At 38.0% G+C, this 25,874-nt stretch overlaps 1 protein-coding gene across 1 annotated transcript; it reads right to left on the minus strand.

The window, feature by feature from the left end:
• Positions 1-487: 487 nt before the first annotated feature.
• Positions 488-11,383, minus strand: LOC107765094 (uncharacterized). Its single transcript, XM_075240951.1, has 7 exons — positions 11,239-11,383; positions 10,167-10,346; positions 2,368-3,124; positions 1,950-2,036; positions 1,734-1,793; positions 1,451-1,614; positions 488-967 (listed from the first exon to the last, which is right to left on the minus strand). Exons 2-7 carry the CDS (start codon positions 10,296-10,298, stop codon positions 701-703), a joined length of 1,467 nt encoding a protein of 488 aa, XP_075097052.1. The 5' UTR covers positions 10,299-10,346; positions 11,239-11,383; the 3' UTR covers positions 488-700.
• Positions 11,384-25,874: the final 14,491 nt, after the last annotated feature.

Below are 25,874 nucleotides of genomic sequence, written 5' to 3' on the forward strand. Positions count from 1 at the left end.
AATGAAAAATATGTACTTTAAATTATAAAATATATATTAGTGATTTTTAATATAATAAAGCCAAACATCCAACAAAAAAAATCTCTGTATTATAACTCTTCATAACTAATCCCTGCACAACTTGTCTTCAAACCAAACGACATTTTTGTTTGGTATGACGCAAAAAATGACTTGCACCCACTAGTGAGGAAGTAATTTTTTCCTTGGAGAATTACTTGTGTCATACCATATACTAAAAAATAACTTCCTGAACATACCAAACACATCCTGAAACGAATTCTATAGGAGTGGCCCAAAACTAAATCCCATTTTCATTTCCAAAAAGGAGGGTCCAGACTGAACGGACATGGACTTAGACTGTGACCAAATCATTTATGAGAAATGAAAGGTGAACGAGATATGCATATTCTTGATATTGTTAAATCTTTTTTCACTTTTAATATTCTTGATATTAAAAGTGTCAATGTTAGACCAAATACCTTTGACATCCGGGAAAAAATACCTTTGATACATGAAAACTTATTCAACAGTCAGCATCCATAACATCTCATTGCTGCTAAACCAAAGTATCAGCACAACATATAAATCCACTATAGATTTTCTTAAATCAAATGAATGTATAAAAACCATTAAGTAAACTCTATCTCCCCATAACTCCAATCACATTCTTCTCACAACTGCTCAGAATAATCAACTCAAACTAGTTTGAGTAACATCTTAACTTGTGGCCTATGTGTACCTTAAATCTACGTTCTGACAGATTTAAAACTTGGAATCGACATTCATCCCCCGGCTTAATGCCATATGCTGCGGTAAATAATGCCCAGCGACTCGCCAAAACCTTAGTACCTGCTCTCTCATGATAGGTGACAGGCCAGGGTCTATCATCTGGTCCTTGGAGATAAATAGTACTATGTTCCAGCTTTTTCCTGCCTGTCAGAACTTGCGGCCAGCTTTGTGGTAATTCCTATGCAGTAAATTCAAATATAGACTCAGGGAATCAAAAGAAAATTTCAGCCTAATACAGGAAGTTAAGCACAATGTGCAGCGTACCGCATTCTCTAAGGAGAAAGCTTTTATCAGGACAAAAATATGAAAAGAAAAAAGAATGATCAGTGTGGTCAGATGATTAAAGTGCCAGATATTCCAATAAACAATGGAATGTAGTTCCACAGAACCCTACAACTTTTTTTCCTTGAGAAATCTTAAGACAGAATATCTGCTCTTCGTAGCATAAGAAGTTGTTGAAATCAGCCATTTGCTAGGACCAAGAAAAAGAACAACATGAGAAGTTTGGTGAAAACAGTACTAAAATGCATGTCACTCCAACAAACACTAGATATAAACATTATTCATTCAGTGCATATGCTGCAGGGAATAAAACAAACAAATGAAATTCCTCAAAATCCATCTAATAGCAGAAGGAATGATATTTCAGCAAGATTTTCACCAGAAAATTTCGACCATCCACCCGTAGCAAACATGAGAAGTTGCCAGCATCAGGAAATGATGTATCTCCTGAATCAGCAGGCTCACTTTTGATAACTTTGTTATTACCACTTACAGCCCTTAGAAAACCTTGACCATCTTTCTCTATTAATTTTGGCTCTTTTCCTGCATTTGCTCATGCAGCATACATCACATAAGAATGCATGCATGGGATCATGTGCAGTAATGAGAAAAGGATATCAAGATGAAATGAGAGTATTAAAGTAAATATGAAAATGTTATACCATTTAGCTTTTCAGCAGAGCAATCTGTTTTCGCTGCCATCTCCTTCAGTTCTCTCTTATCTATTCATGATGCAAAACCCCACAATAACAGGAAGAAATCCAATAAAACCGATAAAGAAAAAATTTAGTGTCACACACAAAAGTTACAGAAGAATAAGAATACATTTTAAGACAGCAGAATAAAATGATTCTTAATGTTAAAGACTGGAAGCTTACCAATATGAGATGCTTTATTGGATTTCTCTCTGGTAGCTTGATTGCTGCAGCGACTTTCTTTATTAGATGGCAAGACCAAATGACTACCTAATATATCATATCATCATGTGGTTGAGAATATATATTGGAGCCAATCAAAGTAAATCACGGACTTGCTTAGAAACAAGGGAAGAGGAAGGAAATTAAGGGAAAAGTACAGAATTTTCTTTTTCTTTTTTAGTTTATCAAGAGAAGAGCATGGGAAGTGGAGAGAGAAGAGAGGGGAAAAAATCAATTTTCTTTAGTCCCACTAATTATTCTCTCGCACTTCCCTTCTATTTTCCCTCTTTAGTAATTTTCCCTTCCCTTCCAGTGTTTCTGGACACGGTAAAGATATTGATTAAGATATGATAAAAATGAAAGGGAAAATTACCCTTACCACTTTTTTCAGCTGAAGACGTGCTAGAGATAAGACCCATATTATGGACATTTTCATCTTTTTGGCCCAAAAGTAAAATATCGTTCACTGGTTCAGAAATTTTTTCAGTCTGAGTGATTCCAATGTCAAGGAAGTGCACAGGTGCTTGAAAGCTTAAGAGCTCCATCTCAACAGGAACCTCATCTACTAAACTTGACTCCCTTTGTGATATTGAATTGGTGCTAACATGATTACGAGGTCCATCTTCACCTTGTAGAATATTGCTGATTGCTTCTGCTTCGTGAACTATTTCTAGGATTCCAGTGTCAGCATCTATGGTTGATGCAAAAGTTGTGGTCACTGCCTCGTGATCAGCCATTTCAGACTCTGGTACAGCTGTATCTGAGTGTGTTGAATTCCACTTTTTTCTTGAATTTATGTCAATTTCCGGTAGCAGCTCATCTTGGGAAGTTGCTTTACAATTAGTTCTTCGCCTTTTCTTCCCTGTGCGAGTGCCATTGTCAAAGCTGATCTTTTGACAACCACTTGTTCCAAATATTTGAACAATAAAGTGCTGTCCCTGAATATAGTGGAAAACCAAGAAGTCCCCAATTTTCAGACCATGTTCTGATGAAAATGCATGCCATCCCTCTCTAATTGCAAGCGAACCCTTATGAATACGTATTCCCACCTTCCATTTCTGACCACTTGAGTCCTCCAGATAAGTTTCTTGATTAGTCAAGTGAGATACCAATCGGGCAAATCTGGGGGGAAAGTACTGAAAAGATTGTACATAGAATGTGAATGGCTATAAACTGATATGCAAATCAGCATCTACATTAAAGAAAAAAGTTTCCCACTACACAATTGAAAGTGTTTGAGTTGTACATGGAGCATTTGATTATCATAAATATTCCAAAAACTTTACACCATTCAGTCCTTTCCTGCAGTCAACTTAAATTGCATAAAATTAGGAAAGTTAAAAGCAACAAATGCATGCCAACTATTTAAGAAAAAAAAAGGCATGAACATTAGTTTTGCTAAAAGCATAATGGTGAGAAACCAACCCAACACTACAATGAAGCTTCTCAGGAAAGTAGATACCATGAAGGACTTCAAGAATATTTTGCACTCAGAAGTTTGAGTTTTTTGTTTTTTAATAACTAAAAGTTTTTCACATTACTTAGGAGGATTCGGGAGGGGATATTGAGAATCGAGCACTTACTGTGTGGGAAACTCCCACTGATACAAATAGACAAGCCTTGATGGTAAAAGAAAATTTACAGCTTCAAAACTTAAACACATGATCAAGTTTTTTCCATGTTATTGCAAGCAAGTACTTAATCACATGATCTAATTCAAGTAAGATTTGAATACATTAAACAAATCATTATTGCAGTTGACATTGAGGATTTTAAGAGAACTTTTTTCGAGTAACTAACAAACAGAATCATATAACAAGTGAATGATAGGTTATTTTACGTGCTTCACTAAGTACATGGCCAATGAGACATGAAGAGAGCCGAAAAAACATCAATTACAACTGTACTCACTGCATCTTCTTGATGCCATCAATGAAACGAATTTCTTCATCAAACCGGGAAAAAAACATTCAGTAAAACAGCCTTACAGGACCAAATAACAGAAGTAGTCGATCTCTAGGTTCTATTTAATTTATCTACTATTTTCTCTGAGCATGATACATTTCATTTTGGAATTTTAAGGTATTTGAAGACTGACTTGTATCTTTTGTGCATCAGCATTAGGAACATATTTAATGAACTTCAAAAAATCCTTCTTTTTTTTTTGGGGTGAGTTTTTAAGAAGTTGTTTCCCTGATTTACACTTAGACAGTGAAACACACTGGTGAAAAATTAATACAGTGTAAAACAAGAGGGTTCAGGACTCTTTGGTTGTTGGCAATTTGGACAGGCTGTTTGGTCTCCATCGCAAAATTTCAACAATGCGGATTGGGATCATTAGCGAGTGCAAGGAATATAATTTGTTTTAAGAAACTCAAGGGGTTGTAAAGACTTGAAATATTATGCAGATCTGAGCCAATGATTGAAGGAAGATGAGACAGATTTATCCCATTCCAAAATTGAAAAGGACCTTTAATCTTTATGACTAGCTTAAGATCTTTGCCTTATTTCTCTGTTGACGAATCTACATAAGCTGTAAAACTTCAAAATATTTAGATGTGCCATTAGAAGGTAAGCATAGCACTATAATATTGGAAGAATCTAAATGGATCAAGAGTTGTAGTTGGGCTTATCTAGTCATAGCTTGAATGTCCTTCTGCTTCAAGCATCACTAGGCGAGGAAGAAAAAACATGATAGAGATTCCAGCCAAGTTGGGTCATGTCTCTAATGATCCTATTCTATGCACAAGTTATCCAAAAAGTTTGAAACCACAAGAATGCTAAGATGGAAAGAACTTCTCATGTAACAACTCAAATGAGATTATAAAGTTTCACTTTAGACAATAACAACAATCAACTTAGACTTTGTCTGATGGGATCGTGGTCCTAAATGCAGGCAATCCAAATATCTAGGTTGAGTTGTTTGAGGAGAAAGGTACGATGGATGAAGATGTAACAAGCAAATTAAATATGATGGTTAAATATAGGAGTGTTATAGGAGTGCAATTCAATAGGAAGATAAAAAACAAATAGAAGCAAAGTCATATATGACCAGTAATGATATATGAGAGTAAATGTTGGCCCTCTAAACCTAACATATCGATAAGGTGAGTGTTGTAGAACTGCGGGCGTTAAAATGGATGTGGAATTATACAAGATTGGTTAAGGTTAGAAATAATCACGTCAAACAAACTATGCAAGTAGCACACATAGAATATGAAATAGAGAAAAGGTTGTCTTAGATGATTTGGCCATGCTCTACGTAGTATGCTAAGTAGATAGCTTCGAAGTATATATGTTCCTTAGTAGGTTGTCGTGTTTGGGATAGCGTATCTATTCCTTATTTTCCATATCAGTATTATTACTATCATTATCATATTATCTTATTCTTTGATTTCTATGACTACCGATTATTTCCTTTGCTTCAGTTATCTTACTGCTTTATTGTTGTTGTTACTGTTCTTGTCTTTATTATTTTCAATATGGCTTCTTCAATACTGTTTTTCCACATGGCTTCTTTTCCCATCCTGCTTAGAAATGCTTTTTGAGGCGAAGGTCTATCGGAAACGGCCTCTCTATCTCCACAAGGTAATGGTAAGGTCTATGTATACACTATGAGAATACACTAGGTATGTTGTTGTTGTAGTATTTTATATATATATATATATATATATATATATATATATATATATATATATATTATACATTTAATATATATACTATACAGCAAAATATTCCCGAAAAGCTGATCAACTTTTCGACCCTTATAAAGCTAATATTTCCTAAAAGAAATTTGGATAAAGCTGTAATATTTAGGACTATCTAATATACATGAACTTTGAAGTCAACAAATAATAGAATATTTAAAATTCGTGTAGAAGTTTGAATCGTCTCTTACTCGAACTAAAGTCGTTTCAAATTTTAGCTATTTGAGACGTTCTACCGGTTTTTGAAGTCCCAAATACATACTAATTCCACATGGATAAAAACAAGTTAAACCGCATGTTACCATTATATATAAATCGTGTTCCATTGGCATATTACATTCTCACCGGACCAAGAACTATGAGATCACCCCTTTCACTCTGGGGTGACGAAAGGATCGTACCATTCGAGCCATTTTGTTCTTGACTCGAAATGGGAGCAGGTTTGAAAAAGGATCTCAGAGTGTCTAGGGTTAGGCCAGGAGGGTCTCTTAACTCCTCTTTTCTTCTCATCGGAGTTATTTCACAAAGACTTGCCAGGGTAAGGAAGAAGGGGGGACTTGCCGAATGGAAACTATTAAAATGTCCTTTTTGTATTTATGTAAGATGCTACATATGCACATAATCAAATCGCTTATAACATGGGGTTTTACCTCTTTTGGTATGTTGGGTTTCGTTTATTTTTATCCTTGTAATGTTGATCTAATCTGGTAAAGTTCTTAATTTCTATTTAGCATTGCAGATGACCCTACTGAAATTTACCGTTTTTGCTTGAAGAACAATGATCTTAGGTAATTTTCAAGTTTTACTCCCTCTCTCACGCGTGTTGCATGGTAAGCATGACTATATTTGGAGTTGCATAGTAATCATAAGTAGCTTTTGAATTTGATTAATGTTTGTATCAGACAACATATTTAATTAGTGATGATGCAAAGTCAATAGTGGGAAGTATCGTTGATGTTCTTCTGAGGCAGAACGCCAAAAGATTTTCATATTCCTTTCAGAGGAATAATGTCAAATCTATCTTTAAGGCGAGTGCCCTCTACTCTTATCTACTCTTTTTGCTCAAAAGTCAGTAGATCTTCTCCTTTAATAGCAATTGAACTCAAAGATCTTCCGTCGAATTTATTAACATGTTGAGTTTGTACTATAATTTGTTCAACTTAGTTAAGTTACTAAACAGCTAAAATGATATCTACCAATTTATCTCATTCAAAGCCCGCCAAAATTTTGAACGTCTTAAAACAAGGAACGCAAACTGCGACAAGCAGTGAGGTTATGGTAAGGTCGTGAACAAACATATTTTCCACAAAAGGCAAAACTCATATAGAAGATCGTATTGAGATTACAACGCCAGGGTTGCAAATCACAACACCCAATCAGGAGGTGCAACCGTGCAAGCATTTTGAGATTAACGGGGACAAGAAAGGAAAGGGAACCTCTCTTACTGAATTGCAGGCGAAGCAGAATGCAAAATAATTTTTTCCCTCATGTGTTTCTACGCTACTTTGATATTTTGGTTATTTATGATCATATGTAGCTCACAAGAGTCTCTTTCTAAACAGATGAAAATTTTTGTGCATTGTTGCTATGGAGATTAGACTAATATTCTACTTTTTTTCTTTTGTGGTTTTGCTACTATCTGAAAAAAGTTGAGCCATTATGTGGTGAAATAGGGAGGAAATAAATAAATTTAAAGCCGTGACTAAAACAAACAAATTAAATTATTCATCTTCAAAGCCTAAAAGTTCACATAAAATCAATTATTTAGAATTTAAAGGTCCTTGCGTGCAGTTAAGTTTTATTATACCTCCATAGTTGATTAACTTTTATACCTATTTGGTACAATGGTGGGATAAATAAGGATTTCCCGTGGGATTAGCTATCCCACCTTCCATATGGGATAGCTAATCCCACCATTTTAGTGTAAAACTTTTTTCTGGATTAACTAATACATATAATCAAACAGGGGAGAGATACAATTCCAAATTCTATCCCTTGATTATTATCCTTATCCCTTGTACCAAACAACCTCTTAAAAAATAAATCTCCCCTCAAGAAGACAATAGATGAGTTTTTCATTAAGTTTGATATTTCAAGCGATTCGCTCAATGCAAAAGAGTGCCACTTTAGTCATATAAATACAACTTGTGTTAGGATTAAGGTTGTATTGTGGTCCGGGCCCAGCCCGGGACCGGCCCGGGACCGCGAGCCCACATGGGCTTTGGGCGAAACGGGCTGGCCCGTATGGTTCGGTCCCAAGCGGTCCTAGGAGCCCACTGTGGGCCGGTCCAGCATGGAGAGACCGCGAGTCCGGGACCGTTTAGCCCGGGACCGGGTGGCTGGCATGGGCCAGTTCAACAGGGCCTAACGGGCCCAACGGTTATTTTTCAAAAAAAAAATTAAAAATTGGCCAACGGTTGGAAGTTTAAAAACTAGTCGTTGGCCTGCCAATTTAACCGTTTGGCTTTCTAAAAAACAGTCATTTGCCCCCAAACTTTTTATAATTACACATTTTCTCTATTCTCAACTATAAATACCCCCTCATTCTTTCATTTTTACTTACAAAATCATCAATCTCTCTCATTTCTCAAACTCAAATTGAAGTATTGAAGTCTTGAAGTCTTCACTCATATCTCATTTCTCAAACTCAAATTTTAATTCAAGTTAAATCATGTCCGGTGATTCTAAATTGCGCCCATTTGTTTTGGAACACTTTAATGTGGTAGAAGAAAATGAAGAAGTTTACATAATAAAGTGCAAGAACTGTGGACGAGTCTACACTCATCGTCCAAAGTTGGAGGGCACAAGCTGTTTAAGGAGGCATATAAAGAGTTGTCTTGCGCGTTCTCCAGACATTCGTATTTAAGATTTTAAGTTGATTTGAGACAATTTGTGTTATTTTAAAATTATTAGACGTAGCATACTTAATGTTTTAGTTTTGTTAGATTAATTTGAAGTATTATGTTGAAGGCATTGAACTTTAATTTGAAGTATTAAATGTAAACTTTAATTTGCAGCTTTGATACCGAGTTCATCTTAATATATATATATATATATATATATATATATATATATATATATATATATATATATATATATATATACACACACACAATATAGCTAATGTTATATCGAAATTCGAATATAGCTTATATACTATACACTTAGTATATCTATAATACTATACTACTATATATACAATCTTATATAAGGCAATATACTATATACGGCAATTTCTTGTAAATTATCTAAAGTATATAGTGTGTGTGTGTGTGTATATATATATATATATATATAATATATAAGTTATATAATTTACAAGAAATTGCCTTAGATAAAAAAAATTTAAAAAAAATAGCGTGGAATTATTAGTATATACATATATAATTTACAAGAAATTGCCTTAGATAAAAAGATTTCAAAAAAAATTAGCCCGAAACACTTAGGCCCGTTTAGGCCCGTGGGCCCGACCCACTTAGCCTGGGACCATGTAGGCTTAGGCCCATAGTGGGCCGATTCCACCCTCCAAGACCGTTAAGCCTGGGACCGTTTGGCCCGGGACCACTTGGGCCCGGCCCGCCAGAGCCCGGGACCGTTTGGCCCGGCCCATTTAGGCCCGGGACCGGACCACAATACAGCCTTAGTTAGGATTATAGTAAAACTAAAGAGACCTACTATCCTTACAAGTCTTTGTGGATTTCATCTCTCTTTTTTATTCCATTGAATTTCGGACTAAAGCAAAGGTGGAGCAGATACAAGTTGCCATCGGTGTTAATAAAAAAAATGAGTCACTTTCTAGGGACAAGTACAGCTTGACGAAATATACCAAGTAAGGGAGCAAGCACATGCCTTCTTCCATTAATTGGATGAAAGCAAATTGATGTTTATGCAGTTACATATGTACTACTTCGATTTCTATCTCACAGCTCAACTAGATGTTTTCTGAATATTAATGTGGTTAAAATTCTACTCCCTCTGTTTCAATTTATGTGTCTTATTTTCCTTTTTAGTCTTTTTAAAAAAGAATGCCTTTTCTATATTTAGTAACTCTTAACTCTCATGGCTTATTTAAGACCACAAGATCCAAATGCATTTTGGTACATTAGACACATCTTTAGTTTAAGACCAAAAGATTTAAAAGTCTTCTTATTATTCTTAAACTTTGTGCCTGGTCAAACTAAGATACATACATTGAAACGAAGGGGGTAATAAATGACAAAAATTCTAAACAGACGTCTATATGGACTACTACTAATTAAATGTGCTAAAGGGAATGAGGTACAACTACAACTAGGAAAAGACCGAAAGTTTCTCCTAATTAACCTCCAACATACAAGCTATTGGATGTAACAAGTAATTTCAGAAAATATAAGAACAACTTAACCAAATATTGTTATCAGAACCAATGCTTTATTTAGAAGGAGACATTAATTTTATTTTTTTCAAAAACTAGTCAAAGATCATATAATACCAGAACTTTGGAGAAGCGCTTATCGATCATGACTTTAAAGAAAGAGTTAACAATCGGCGAGGGGTCCCGCTGTCCATGTATCAACAGGCAGGTTTGCGTGCACTTTTCACATGCTTCATTCTGGTGAACCATCTCTCCTCTCCAGACAAAGTACGTTCGCCTTCCCCCAAATTTCTTCCCCTACATAGAGCAAATTAAAAATTCATGTAAATATTGGTTAAAGATGGTCCAGTGAAAGGGAGGCAGGGACGGGGCCAGAGTATGGTTCAGTTGAACCTAGTAACTTTTATTCAAATCATGTATTGGTTTTAAAAAATCCATTGAATATGTAAAAATTACTAATTTAGAACCCAGTAACTTAAAAGGATTACAATCCCGAACTCATAAAGTTCAAATCCTGGCTCCGCCTCTATTAGGGAGGAGGTACATCGAGATGCCAAGAGTTTGTTCAGAGGCCACTAAATCCTGAGACTGATGGAACATTATTAGTCGAGATACAAGCAAACTGGCTTCTCATAACAATTTAACAAGAATGTCCATCTCTTTTTCTTATAACATGGTGTTTCCGGTAAGTTTGAGCGCCTCTCGACTATTCAAGTATATGCTAACTCCCAGCACAGGTACCGAGTAATTCTGCCCACTAAAGAAATCACCATGTGTTTTCTGTAAATTGTCCATCTTCCCTAATACAAAAATTTCGAGTACATTGTCGCTTCCAGACCAAACTCATAATTAATTTGCCCTCTAAAGGTGCAAATCACATATATACACGCTGCTACAGAAATATATAGGATCCACAAGCAGGAAAAAAGAAAAGTTCGATGTTCAATCAGGGAATAGCTTGAATTCTTGATTTGTTTCAAAGGCAAAAAGCAACAAAAGGGGATGAAATATCCCAAATACCAATGCAGTAATGAATCTTGGTTTTCTTGGATGCCCTTCACGTAATTCAGTCACTTACATGAACCCATGTGATGATCATGACAAAGAATGGTTAAGAAATCATAACCCAAAAATCTAAAATAAGTTTTTTTATAGAGGGACACAAAAAGTGGAGAGAAAAAACGAATACCGATTGAGAAGAGCAGCGGTAGAACTCCAAAAAGGGCAACAGCTTTTATGACTTCTCTCTTTAGAACGGCCGCTTTTGGGCGGACGAATTCTGGTGAAAGTAAAATAAGGAACTCACTCCGTCATTGAGTCATGATTTAAAGAGCAGAGTAGTGTGGTACTAGTACTTCACTAAAATACCTAGAATCTCTGTTACCATTGTTGCTAATTAATAAAGGATGAAAAAAACCCTCAACTTTCAATATTAGACATTCTTTATCTAAATTTAAAATTTTAAATGTTTGTTTTACCCTCTATTCATTTTTAATATCACTAGTCTTATTCTACGCCCCTTGCGCATGTTACCCATCTCAACGAGTGATTTTTGTAAGAAAATTACATACAATATTATTTTTAAAATTATGTTTGAATTATAAAATAAAGCGTAAGCTTCTGAAATTGATGCATATTGATTTTATATAACTAACTCAATAAAAAAATATTTGTAAAACCCTTCAATCATTATTCAATATATTTATCTCAATTTATGTTCCAATATTATAAATTCATATGTTCAATTTCACAAGTTATTGTGCTTTCTTTTTAGTTTAAGTAAAAACACATAGCTCTTGCAGATTTTAGATTTAAGAATTTTTGTAAGACATGTAAGCTTTATTTACGATTCTTTGACTTCTCAGTTTATCTCTTTTCAAAGGTTTCGATATTACCCATTTTAATTATTGAAATAAAAAAAATGATGATTTACATAACTTTATCGAAATATGCGTAAGCAAAGAAAACATTACTAAAACATAAAAATTTAATAGGGAGAACAAATTGCTATAAAAGTTATTAAATTAACTAACTCTATGTAACCATATTAATTTGGATTATTTTATCTATAATTCATTTTGAAGTCCTAAATGTTTGGACTTCCTACATAGTTCAAATACGAAAATCATTAATATGCAAAACCTTAATTGATTTTAAAATCTTATTAGAAAAATATTTGCACTATATTTCTATTCAGAATAAAATAATTTTTAAAGAATAAAAAGCATATTAACATTTCGTGTAGAGTTTCTTGCTTTTATAATATAAATTTAGGTTTGTACGATTTATTATAACTAAATATGACATCATATAATTATTTTGGGTGCCTAATTAAACATGAATTAATTACTTTGTATGATTAAAATAAGAATTTTTAAAATGCATATTTAATTTTGTGTTGAAAATATTTTAATTTAGATGTTACTGTATTAAAACATTTAATTTAATATGTGATTTTATGTCCCTGTATATCAAATTTTTAATCAGAAATCAAGTGAAGTCACCATTGTTCTAATCCTGATTCCATAAGTATTTCACAAAGGATGTATTGGCAATTAGTACAATTTATATAAGGTAAAATAGTTATTGATTTGAATTCCTAAATATTATGACTTATTACCTATTCCTACAAAATTTTCATTGATTTCAAAATCCTAAATATTAGAAAACTAAATTAAATTACAAATTTATCCCTTGTAAAAGCATTTTTTAAAGGGTAAAAAAAATTCGCTAAGAGTTTTAGTGCTTTTAATATAGTATAGATAAATTTATTTTAGCTGTATGCACGTCAATATGGTATGACTAATTTTTAAAAGGTAATTCAAGAGAATAACGATTGAATGAATTATAGATGGTTTATACAATTCAAATAAAGAAATATTCAGAGTCTTAAATATTAGAAAAATAATTGAATGACTATTTCTAAATATGAGGGAAATAATTACAATGACTATTTTGTCTAGTATGAAATTTATTTTTAAAGGGTAAAAAACAAACATAATTGAAGATGCTCCAAATCTTCACCTAAAATTAATCGGTTAAAACTATTTTAATTTTTCTACTACAAATCTTTTATACTACTATGTAGTTTAAATAAGAAGGAATTTAATAATATAAATATAAACAAATAATCAAATAAATAAATTAATAGATACGTATCGAATTTAACTTTAAGACCAACAAATAGTTTCATCGGGAAGGATAATAAATTAAAAGGCAAAATTGTTCTTGATTAAAATACAAAGACAAAGGACATGAAATCACACAACTCTTTGTTGTGGAGTTTTATTGTTGGGAAAAAACCTCTAATTTTATTTTTTTTCTTATTTAAAGTATATAATAATTGCATAAAAATTAAGAAGAATGCACGTGTAGAATTGTGACGACCCGGCCAGTCGTCTCATGAGTTACCGCTCCGTTTTCCTCATTTTTGCTTCTTTATGCTTTGTTTATCCGTATTATGTGATATTGAGTTGGTCGGATCGAATCCGAAAGGAATTTGGTAAGGTTTGAGACACTTAGTCTCTTTTAAGAAAGCTTAAGTTGGAAAAGTCAACATATGTTGACTTATGTGTTAGAGGGCTCGGAAGTAAATTCCGATGGTTCGGTTAGCTTCGGGAGGTGATTTGTTACTTGGGAGCGTGATCGGAATGAATTTTGGACGTTCGTAGTAGATTTAGGCTTGAATTGGCGAAGTTGATATTTTGGCGATTTTCGGTTGATAGGAGAGATTTTGACATAGGAGTCGGAATGGAATTCCGAGAATTGCAGTAGCTTCTTTGTGTCATTTGGGATGTGTGGGTAAAATTTCAGGTCATTCGGACGTGGTTTGGTTGGGTTTTTGATCAAAAGCGTATTTCGGAAGATTTTAGAAACTTAGGCTTGAATTCGATATGATTTGGTAGATTTGATGTTGTTCGAGGCGTTTTGATGATTGGAACAAGTTTGAATAAGGTATTGGGTTAAGTTTGTGCTTTTGGTTGAGGTCTCGGGGGCCTCGGGATGATTTCGGGTGGTTAACGGAGAAGTTGAGTTTTCATTGCAGTTGTTGAAGTTTTGTTGCTTCTGGTGTTTTCGCACCTGCGGTTTTGGGACCGCAGGTGCGATGCCACACGTGCGGAAGGAGAGCCGCAGAAGCGGATTCAAGAGGAAAGTTTGGAACCGCAGATGTGGTAATTGGACCGCACCTGCATAGCCGCAGATGCGGAGAGGGGACCGCAGATGCGGAATTGGCCTTTAAGTGATTTTCGCAGAAATGGTGGATAGACCGCATATGCGGTATCGTAGAAGCGGCAAAAGTTGTCGCAGATGCGGAACAACTGGGCAGATGAATTAAAAGAGCCCTTCGCGAATTTTTGAGTTATTTCACCATTTTTTACTTCGGCTTGAGAGCTTTTGGACGATTTTGAAGAGAGAAATCAAGGAGACTTCGTTAAGGTAAGGATTCTGGACCTAAAACACATTTCTATGGTAGTATTTCATGGATTAAGGCTATAATTAAAGGAATAAAAGGGTTAAAAATGGAGGATTAGGGTTTGAGTTTAAGAGACCTTTAAAGGAGGATTTGAGGGGTCATTTGGACTCCTATTTTAGTGTTCTTGATATGCATAGACTCGTGGGGAGATAAGGAATCTATTGATGTAAAAGTTTTTGAATTTCGAGACATGGGCCTAGGGGTCGGGTTTTGGTAATTTTGGAATTTTTGGTATTTTTCGATTGTTTTCGCTTGGGCTTTGTTCCCTTAGCATATTTTGACGTCGTGATTCTAATTTTCGATAGATTCGACGCGAGTGGAGGCCAATTCGAGGGGCAAAGGCATCACGGAGTAGTATTTTCACCGGTTTGAGATAAGTAACCATGGTAAATCTGGAACTGAGGGTACAAAACCCCGGTATTGGACTTGTTTTGATAAACATGGTGACGCATATGCCAGGTGACGAGCATGTGGGCGTGCACTGGTAAGGATTGTGACTCGGTCCGTCCCGTAGCGACTATTAAGCTGCGTATTTGATTTGAAAATATTATGTTATTCCATATTTTGGGTATTTATATTGTATTATTGGCTGTATGCCCTGTTTGGGGCTTTGTGCCGACCTGTAGAAACCCTTAGGGGCATTTTGACTGTTTTTCCTCACTTTACTTGCTAGAAGCAAATCTTCGGCATGTTTTACCTGCTTAAATGTTTAAAACTGGTTTTATTGCTCTACTCCAATTGTGAGGACTGTTTGGGCTGAGTTCCCTAATTTCCATTATTGTGCCCGAGAGGCTGTGAGGTTAAAGACCAAGAGTGGTTGAGAACCCAATTGTGAGGATGTTTATATATATATGTGAGTTATGGATCGGGCTACACGCCGTAGCAATACTATTATGGATCGGGCTGCACGCCGCAATTATATATATGTTGGATCAGGCTGCATGCCGCAGCGATATAACGATTGGGTTATAGGAGCCCCTCCGGAGTCTGTACACCCCTAGTGAGCGTAGGCGACTATAAATATATGGATAGAGTTGCACGCCGCAACGGTTACTATGAATTCTGTTATTATGAGGTATATATATATATATGAGCCGAGTGCTGAGAGTGAGTTCTAAGTGACGAGAGTTGAGTCCCGAGTGACTGAGAGGCTGCCCAAGGGGCCATATTCTGAGTGATTCCTTGCCCGAGAGGCCTTGTTATGATGTTTTCACTAATTTCACTCTTCTTTTAAATAAGCCTCTGTTTGATATACCGCTAAGTATTTGATTCCAAATGTTTAAACTGGAAATGTGATTTTATAACGGAAACGAATTTTAAATTGTAAAGATGACCTGATATTCTGTTGATTATTCAGTTATGTATTTTTGAACTGCTCGTCACTGCTTTCAGTCCTTATTTACTCTAGTTACTTACTGAGTTGGCATACTCACGTTACTCCTTGCACCTTGTGTGCAGATCCAGGTGCCCGAGCGGCCGAGTGAGGGCTTTCAGCTATTTCAGCATTTGACGGAGACTTTGAGGTAGCTACATGGTGTCCACAACCTTGTTCTCTCCCTCCTATCTTATTATTTTCCGCATTTTCTAGACTATTAATGTATTAGGTATTCAGACTTATATTAGAGGCTCTAGACTCATGACACCAGATTGTTGGGGCTGTGTAGTTTATTATTATTTGACTTTCCGCATATCTTTGTTGTTGTAACGCTTATAATGAGTTTGGTATCTAAAACTTGCGTTAGAAAATGGCTTAATGTTATTAGAAAGAGGGTTGTGGTTATTGATTAGTTGGTTTGCCTAGTAATGTGATATAGGTGCCATCACGACCGGTATTTGGGGTCGTGACAAGTTGGTATCAGAGCCTAGGTTACATAGGTCTCGCGAGTCATGAGCCAATTTAGTAGAGTCTCGCAGATCGGTACGGAGACGTCTGTATTTATCCTCGAGAGGCTGCAGAACCTTTAGGAAATTTTTCATACTCTTGAAATTCTTGTCATGCGAACTTGTTGATCCAAATACTAAACTTCTATTATTCCATTCTCTCACAGATGGTGAGGACACGAGCTATCGGGCGGGGTGGACAACCGCCAGTTCCACTAGTTGTGGCCACCAGAGGCCAAGGACGCGGTCGAGGCTGTGGTAGAGGCATAATAGTTAGGGTAGCACCTGCAGATCCACCAGCTGCCCCAGTTTAGGATCAGGTCCCAGTTATGGACGCTACAACAGCACCAGCTCAGGCACCAATTGTGCCCATTGTGATTCCAGGCCTTCAGGATGCTTTGGCTCAGATCTTATCAATGTGTACCGGTTTGGCTCAGGCGGTTTCAGTTACTACAACCGCAACTACTTCCCAGGCTAGGGGAGGCACCCAGACTCCCGTTACTCGCACACCTGAGCAGGTTGTACAGGGACTCCAGACACCGGGGGCACCTCTAGGCTAGCCGGTTGCACCAGCTCGAGAGTTTGTGGTACCAGTTATGCCGGATGACGAGCAACGTCGACTTGAGAGGTTTGGTAGACTCCAGCCTTCGACATTCAGCGATGCAGAGAGCGAGGATGCCCAGGATTTCTTGGATAAGTGCTAGAGGATGCTTCGTACAACAGGGATTCTAGATACCAGTGGTGTGGCATTTACCACCTTTCAATTTTCTGGGGCTGCCTTCACTTGGTGGGAGGCGTATGAGAGGCGTAGGCCTGTTGGTGCAGCACCCCTTACTTGGCAGCAGTTCTCTGTTCTCTTCCTGGAGAAGTATGTACCACAGTCGGGTCGAGAGGAGCTGCGCAGGCAGTTTGAGCAGCTGCGTCAGGGGGAGATGACGGTGATGCAGTATGAGATGCGGTTCTCTGAGTTATCCCGTCATGCAGTTTAGATGGTTCCCACAGATCGAGAGAGGATCAGGAGGTTTATTGATGGCCTCACGTACCAGCTTCGGATTCTCATGACTAGGGAGAGGGTGACAGGTGCTACCTTTGAGGAGGTTATTGATATTGGCCGTGAGATTGAGACGGATCACCGATAGGAGCGAGAGGAGAGGGAAGCCAAGAGGCCTCGGGGATCTGGTAGCTTTAGCAGTGCTCCTTCAAGGGGTCAGCCGTTCATTCAGGCAGGCCCATTCAGCTCGCCCAGGTTATCGTGGAGCACCATCAGGTCATGGCTTTCATAGTTCTCATCAGGGCCACTCATCACTTAGTGCCCTTCTAGCTTAGATCTCATCTCGTGCTCCATCAGTCTAGGGTTCTTCCATGCCAGGTCCTTCTACTGATCATTACGGTGCCAGGGGTTCCCTTCAGTCCCCATCTCCAGCACCGGGGAGTTGTTATGAGTGTGGAGAGTTTGGGCATATGAGGAGGCAGTGTCCTCGTCTTCTTGATGGTCAATCTCAGCAAAGGGATCAACCCTCGACTTCTGCTCTAGTTACTTCACCACCTGCCCAGCCAGCTAGGGGTGGAGGTCAGTCAGCCAGGGGCCGCCCTAGAAGGGGAGGTCGATCAAGGGGCATTCAGGCCCATTTCTATGCATTCCCAGGCAAACCCGATGTTATTGCTTCAGATGCTGTCATTACAGGTATTGTTTCAGTCTGCCACAGAGATGCCTCTGTATTATTTGATCCTGGTTCCACCTTTTATTATGTGTCATCATACTTTGCTCGTTATTTGGGTACGCCCCATGAGTTTCTTGCCTTTGTAGTTCATGTATCTACCGCGGTGGGCGATGCTGTTATTGTAGACCGTGTGTACCGGTTATGTGTGGTGACTATTGGGGGTTTGGAGACCCGAGTGGATCTATTATTATTGAGTGGGGCGGATTTTGATGTTATTTGGGCATGGATTGGTTATCTCCGTGTCGTGCTATTCTGGACTGTCATACTAAGACAGTAACATTGGCTATACTGGGTATGCCACGGATCGAGTGGCGAGGTGTGACTGATTATGTTCCTAGTAGAGTAATCTCATTCTTGAAAGCCCAGCGTATGGTTGGGAAGGGTTGTCTTTCATATCTAGCGTTTGTGAGGGATGTCGGAGCTGATACTCCCAGTATTGATTCTATTCCAGTTGTGAGGGATTTTCTAGATGTGTTTCCTGCAGACCTGTCGGGCATGCCACTGGACAGGGATATTGATATTGGTATTGATCTGGTGCCGGTCACTCAGCCCATTTCTATTCCGCCGTATTGTATGACACTAGCGGAGTTGAAGGAATTAAAAGAACGGCTTTAGGAACTCCTTGATAAAAGGTTCATTCGGCCTAGTGTGTCACCTTGGGGTGCGTCGGTTCTGTTTGTGAAGAAGAAGGATGGCACAATGAGAATGTGCATTGATTATAGACAATTGAACAAAGTAACAATTAAGAAATGTATCCTTTGCCTCACATTGATGATCTGTTCAACCAGCTTCAGGGAGCGACAGTGTTCTCCAAGATTGATCTCCGTTTGGGGTATCACCAGTTGAAGATCAAGGATTCAAATATTCTTAAGATGGCTTTCAGGACCCGATATGGTCATTATGAATTCTTGTTGGGCTGACCAATGCCCCAGTAGCGTTCATGCATTTGATGAACAACGTGTTCCTGCCTTATCTTGATTCGTTTTTCATAGTCTTCATTGATGATATTCTAGTGTATTCGCGTAGTCAGGATGAGCACGCGGAGCATTTGAAAGTTGTGTTATAGAGATTGAGGGAGGAGAAGCTTTATGCAAAATTTTCCAAATGTGAGTTCTGGCTCAGTTCAGTGGCTTTCTTGGGGCACGTGGTGTCCAGCGAGGGTATTCAGGTTGATCTGAAGAAGATAGAGGCGGTTCAGAGTTGGCCCAGACCATCCTCAGCTGTAGAGATTCGCAGCTTTCTTGGTTTGGCAGGTTATTATCGCTGGTTTATTCAGGGATTCTCATTTATTGCATCGCTCTTGACCAAGTTGACTCAAAAAGGTGCTTCATTTATATGGTCGGACGAGTGTGAGAAGAGCTTTCAGAAGCTCAAGACAGCTATGACCACAGCTCCAGTACTAGTTTTGCCATCAGCTTCAGGTTCATACACCGTGTATTGTGATGTTTCGAGAGTTGGGATTGGTTGTATGTTGATGCAGGAGGGTAGAGTTATTACTTATGTTTCTCGTCAGTTGAAGCCCTATGAGAAGAACTACTCCGTTCATGATTTGGAGTTAGCTGCCATAGTTCACGCATTGAAGATTTGGAGACATTACTTGTATGGTGTGTCTTGTGAGGTGTTTACTGACCATTATAGCCTCCAACACTTGTTCAAATAGAAAGATCTCAATTTGAGGCAGCGTAGATGGTTGGAGTTGCTTAAGGATTATGATATCACTATATTGTATCATCCGGGAAAGGCCAATGTGGTGGCCGATGCTTTGAGCCAAAAGGCAGTGAGTATGGGGAGTCTGGCATATATTCCAATTGGGGAGAGACCCCTTGCAGTTGATGTTCAGGTCTTGGCCAATCGGTTTGTGAGATTAGATGTTTCGGAGCCTAGCCGGGTATTAGCTTGTCTGGTTTCTCGGTCTTCCTTATATGATCGCATCAGAGAGCGTCAGTATGATGATCCGCATTTGCTTGTCCTGAAGGACAGAGTTCAGCATGATGATGCTAGAGATGTGATCATCGGTGATGATGGGGTGTTGAGGATGTAGGGCCGGATTTGTATACCTAATGTGGATGGGCTTCGGGAGTTGATTCTGGAGGAGGCCTATAGCTCGCAGTATTCTATTCATCCGGGTGTCGCGAAGATGTATTAGGATTTGAGACAACACTATTGGTGGCGGAGAATGAAGAAAGACATTGTAGATTTGTGGCTCGGTGTCTCAATTGCCAGCAGGTAAAATATGAGCATCAGAGATCGGGTGGCTTGCTTCAGCAGATGGTTATTCCCGAGTGGAAGTGGGAGAGTATCACTATGGACTTTGTTGTTGGGCTTCCACGAACTTTGAAGAAGTTCGATGCTATTTGGGTGATTGTGGATCGGCTGACCAAGTCCGCGCACTTCATTCTGGTGTGTACCACCTATTCTTCAGAGCGGTTAGCAGGGATCTATATCCGGGAGATTGTTCGTTTGCATGGTGTCCCAGTTTCCATTATTTCAGATAGGGGCACTCAGTTTACTTCGCAGTTTTAGAGGTCTGTGCAGAGAGAGTTGGGTACTCAGGTGGAGTTGAGCACAACTTTTCATCCTCAGACGGACAGGTAGTCCGAGCGCACTATTTAGATATTGGAGGACACGTTACGTGCTTGTGTCATTGATTTTGGAGGATCATGAGATCAGTTTCTATCGCTGGCAGAGTTTGCCTATAACAAAAGTTACTAGTAGAGTATTCAGATGGCTCCATATGAGGCTTTGTATGGGAGGCAGTGTAGATCTCCAGTTAGTTGGTTTGAGCCCGGTAAGGCTAGGCTATTGGGGACTAGACTTGGTGCAGGATGCCTTAGAAAAGATGAAGGTAATTCAGGAGAGGTTTCGTACAGCGCAGTCGAGACAAAAGAGTTATGCTGACAGGAAGGTTCGAGATGTGTCCTACATGGTTGGCGAGAAGGTTCTGTTGAAGGTTTCACCCATGAAGGGTGTTATGAGATTCGGGAAGAAAGGGAAATTGAGTCGTCGGTTCATTGGACCTTTTGAGGTGCTTCGGAGGGTTGGGGAGGTGGCTTATGAGCTTGCTTTGCCACCCAACTTGTCGAGTGTGCATCCGGTATTTCATGTTTCTATGCTCTGGAAGTATATTGGGGATTCGTCTCATGTTTTGGATTTCAGCACGGTTCAGTTGGTTGATAATTTGACTTATAATGTGGATCCAGTAGCTATTTTGGGTTGGCAGGTTTGAAAATTGAGGTCAAAGGATATAGCTTCAGTGAAAGTGCAGTGGATAGGTCGGCCCGTGGAGGAGGCTACCTGGGAGACCGAGTGGGAGATGCGGAACAGATATTCTCACCTATTTGAGGCTTCAAGTATGTTTCTTGATTCGTTCGCGGACGAACGTTTGTTTAAGTTGGGGAGGATGTGACGACCCGACCAGTCGTCTCATGAGTTACCTCTCCGTTTTCCCCCATTTCTGCTTCTTTATTCTTTGTTTATCCGTGTTATGTGATATCGGGTTGGTCGGATCGAATCCGGAGGGATTTGGTAAGGTTTGAGACACTTAGTCTCTTTTAAGAAAGCTTAAGTTGGAAAAGTCAACCGGATGTTGACTTATGTGTTAGAGGGCTCAGAAGTGAATTTCGATGGTTCGGTTATCTTCAGGAGGTGATTTGTGACTTAGGAGCGTGATCGAAATGAATTTTGGAGGTTCGTAGTAGATTTAGGCTTGAATTGGCGAAGTTGATATTTTGGCGATTTCCGGTTAATAGGCGAGATTTTGACATAGGGGTCGAAATGGTTGCAGTAGCTTCGTTGTGTCATTTGGGATGTGTGGGTAAAATTTCAGGTCATTTCGGACGTGGTTTGGTTGGGTTTTTGATCAAAAGCGTATTTCGGAAGATTTTAGAAACTTAGGCTTGAATCCGATGTGATTTGGTAGATTTGATGTTGTTCAGGGCGTTTTGATGATTTGAACAAGTTTGAATACTGTATTGGGTTAAGTTTGTGCCTTTGGTTGAGGTCCTGGGGGCCTCAGGACGATTTTGGGTGGTTAACGGAGAAGTTGAGATGTCATTGCAGCTGCTAAAGTTTTGCTGCTTCTGGTGTTTTCGCACCTGCTGTTCTACCGTGCCGCAAGTGTAGAAGAAGAGCCGCAGAAGCAGATTCAAGAGGAAAGTCTGGAACCGCAGATGCGGTAATTGGACCGCACCTGCGTAGCCGCAGATGTGGAGAGGGGACCGCAAATGCGGAATTGGCCTTTAAGTGATTTCCGCAGAAGCAGCGGATAGACCGCATATGCGGTATCGCAGAAGTGGCAAAAGTTGCTGCAGATGCAGAACAACTGGGCAGATTAATTAAAAGAGCCCTTCGCGAATATTTGGGTTATTTCACCATTTTTGACTTCGGCTTGAGAGCTTTTGGACGATTTTGAAGAGAGAAATCAAGGGGACTTCGTTAAGGTAAGGATTCTGGACCTAAAACACATTTCTATGGTAGTATTTCATGGATTAATAGCCTGTTTGGCCAAGCTTCTCAAGACAAAAAAAGTGCTTTTTTTCCCAAAAGCACTTTTTTTTCCTAATTTGAGGTGTTTGGCCAAGCTTATTTGGGAAAAAAAATGCTTTTGGGAAGAAGCAGAAGCAGTTTCAGAGAAGGAGAAAAAAGTAGCTTCTTTCCAAAAGCAGAAGCAGTTTTGACTTTTCTTCTTACCTAAAATACCCTTAACAAAATATAGTATATACCAAAATAACCCTTAAACCTAATACTTAGGATATTAATTTATAAATATTTCTTCTTATTTTTAGGAAACTTTCTAATATATAGTGACTTTAGGGGTGAATGCTTTTATATTTGTTGAAGGAATTTTAATATATTTAACTTATATTAAAAGAATTAAGTACTTTTTAATTTTATTTTCATATTTTACTTAAATAAAATGATTTTTTTAAAATTATTGCATGTAATAACAAAATTTTGATATTATTTATTTACTTATAATATTAATTATTAAGTAAATCTATTCATGTCCTTATTCGTAATTTGACACTTAAAAGCACTTTCTAAAAAGCTTGGCCAAACACAAATTATTTCTCAAAAGTGCTTTTCAGACTGATTAGCCAAACACAAACTGATTCTCTCCAAAGTACTTTTTTCAAAAGTACTTCTCAAAATAAGCTGATTTCTCCAGCTTGGCCAAACAGGCTATAAGGCTGTAATTAAAGGAATTAAAGGGCTAAAAATGGATGACTAGAGCTTGAATTTAAAAGAACTTTAAAGGAGGATTTGAGGGGTCATTTGGACTCCGATTTTAGTGTTCTTGATATGCATAGACTCGTGGGAAAATAAGGAATCTATTGATGTAAAAGTTTTTGAATTTCGAGACGTGGACCCGGGGGTCGGGTTTTGGTAATTTCAGGATTTTTGGTATTTTTCGATTGTTTACGCTTGGGCTTTGTTCCCTTAGCATATTTTGATGCCGTGTTTCTGAGTTTGGATAGATTCGATGCGAGTGGAGGCCAATTCGAGGGGCAAAGGTGTCGCGGAGTAGTATTTTCACCGGTTTGAGGTAAGTAACCATTGTAAATCTGGAACTGAGGGTACAAAACCCTGATATTGGACTTGTTTTGATAAACGCGATGATGCACATGCTAGGTGACGAGCGTGTGGGCGTGCACCGGTAGGAATTGTGACTTGGTCCGTCAAGTAGCGACTATTAAGCTGCGTATTTGATTTGGAAATATTATATTATTCCATATTTTGGGTATTTATACTGTATTATGGGTTGTATGCCCTGTTTGGGGCCTTGTGCCGACCTTTAGAAACCCTTAGGGGAATTTTGACTATTTTTCCTCACTTTACTTGCTAGAAGCAAATCCTCGATCATGTTTTACCTGCTTAAATGTTTAAAATTGGTTTTATTACTCTACTCCCAATTGCGAGGACTATTTGGGCTGAGTTCCCTAATTTCCATTGTTGTGCCCAAGAGGTTGTGAGGTTAAAGACCGAAAGTGGTTGAGAACCCAATTGTGAGAATGTTTACATATATGTGAGTTATGGATCGGGCTGCACGCTGTAGCAATACTATTATGAATCGGGCTGCACGCCGCATCGATATATATATTTGATGGGGCTGCACGCCGCATCGATATGGCGCTTGGGCTGTAGGAGCCCCTCCGGAGTATGTACACCTCCAGTGAGCGTAGTCGACTATAAATTACGGATTGGGCTGCACGCTGCAACAGTTACTTTGATTTCTATTATTATGAGATACTAATGAGCCAAGTGCTGAGAGTGAGTACTGTGTGACGAGAGTCGAGTCACGAGTGATTGAGAAGCTGCCCGAGGGGCCATATTCTGAGTGATTCCTTGCCCGAGAGGCCTTGTTATGATGTTTTCACTGATTTCACTCTTCTTTTAAATAAGCCTCTTTTTGATGTACCGCTAAGTACTTGATTTCTAATATTTAAACTAGAAACTTGATTTTATAACGGAAATGGATTTTAAATTGTAAAGATGTCCTGATATTCTGTTGATCATTCAGTTATGTATTTTTGAACTGCTCATCACTGCTTTCAGTCCTTATTTACTCTAGTTACTTACTGAGTTGGTGTACTCATGTTACTCCCTGCACCTTGTGCGCAGATCTAGGTGCCCGAGCGGCCGAGTGAGGGCTTTCAGCTGTTTCAGCATTTGACGGAGACTTCGAGGTAGCTGCATGACGTCTGCAGCCCTGTTCTCTCCCTCATATCTTATTATTTTCCGCATTTCCTAGACTATTGATGTATAGGTATTCAGACTTGTATTAGAGGCTCTAGACTCGTGACACCAGATTGTTGGGGCTGTGTAGTTTATTGTTATTTTGACTTTCCACATATCTTTGTTGCCGTAATGCTTATAATGAGTTTGGTATCTAAAACTTGCGTGAGAAAATGGCTTAATGTTATTAGAAAGAGGGTTATGGTTATTGATTAGTTGGCTTGCCTAGTAATGTGATAGGCGCCATCACAGCTGGTATTTGGGGTCGTGACAAGAATGTTGCTCAATTAAGTAAAAAGATATTAGAATATGATGCCCTACTATATCGAGGCTTCGTACTTAGTTTAAATAAAGAATGAATTAACGACAAATATTTAGCTAATTTTGAAGTTCTAAATATTAGGAAAATAATTGAATGACTATTTTGTCCAGTGTGAACTCTATTTCAAAAGAATAAAAAAGCGAACGACATTTCGCTAAGTGCCTTCATACTTTTAATATAGTATAGATAGATGATGCATTCTTTTTTTATTTTGCTTTTAATATATGTATGATCTTATCTATAGAACAAATAAAATATTCCTAAAGTGAGAAAAAAGAAAAAAAAATATGTATCAAGCATATAAGTTACTAAGTTGGATAGTACAAAAATTGATTAGATAAAAAAATTGGAATAAAATATAATTTACTTGTATCAATAATTTTATTAATAACAATTAAAGCATAAAAATCTACTTACACAACTAAGAATAAAATAGAGTAAGAACTTATTAACATATATTAAATGCATGTTGTGACAACAAATTTCGAGTCTGTAATATTCAAGATAAGAAAAAGGTTACAAATTACAAAATGGAATATAAAGAGTCGACTTGGGTTGCAATCTCTAGAATGTCACTAGATTTGCAAATGACGTTCTCTGATTCTTCTCCTTACAAACGTCGCTTCAAGAGCTCTGGGCATGTTCTTGAAAGGACGGGATCTGTCACGGACAGTTTGATGGCCGTCACGAAT

The sequence above is a fragment of the Nicotiana tabacum genome, chromosome 20, assembly GCF_000715075.1.
Source record: "Nicotiana tabacum cultivar K326 chromosome 20, ASM71507v2, whole genome shotgun sequence".
Taxonomy (NCBI): domain Eukaryota; kingdom Viridiplantae; phylum Streptophyta; class Magnoliopsida; order Solanales; family Solanaceae; genus Nicotiana; species Nicotiana tabacum.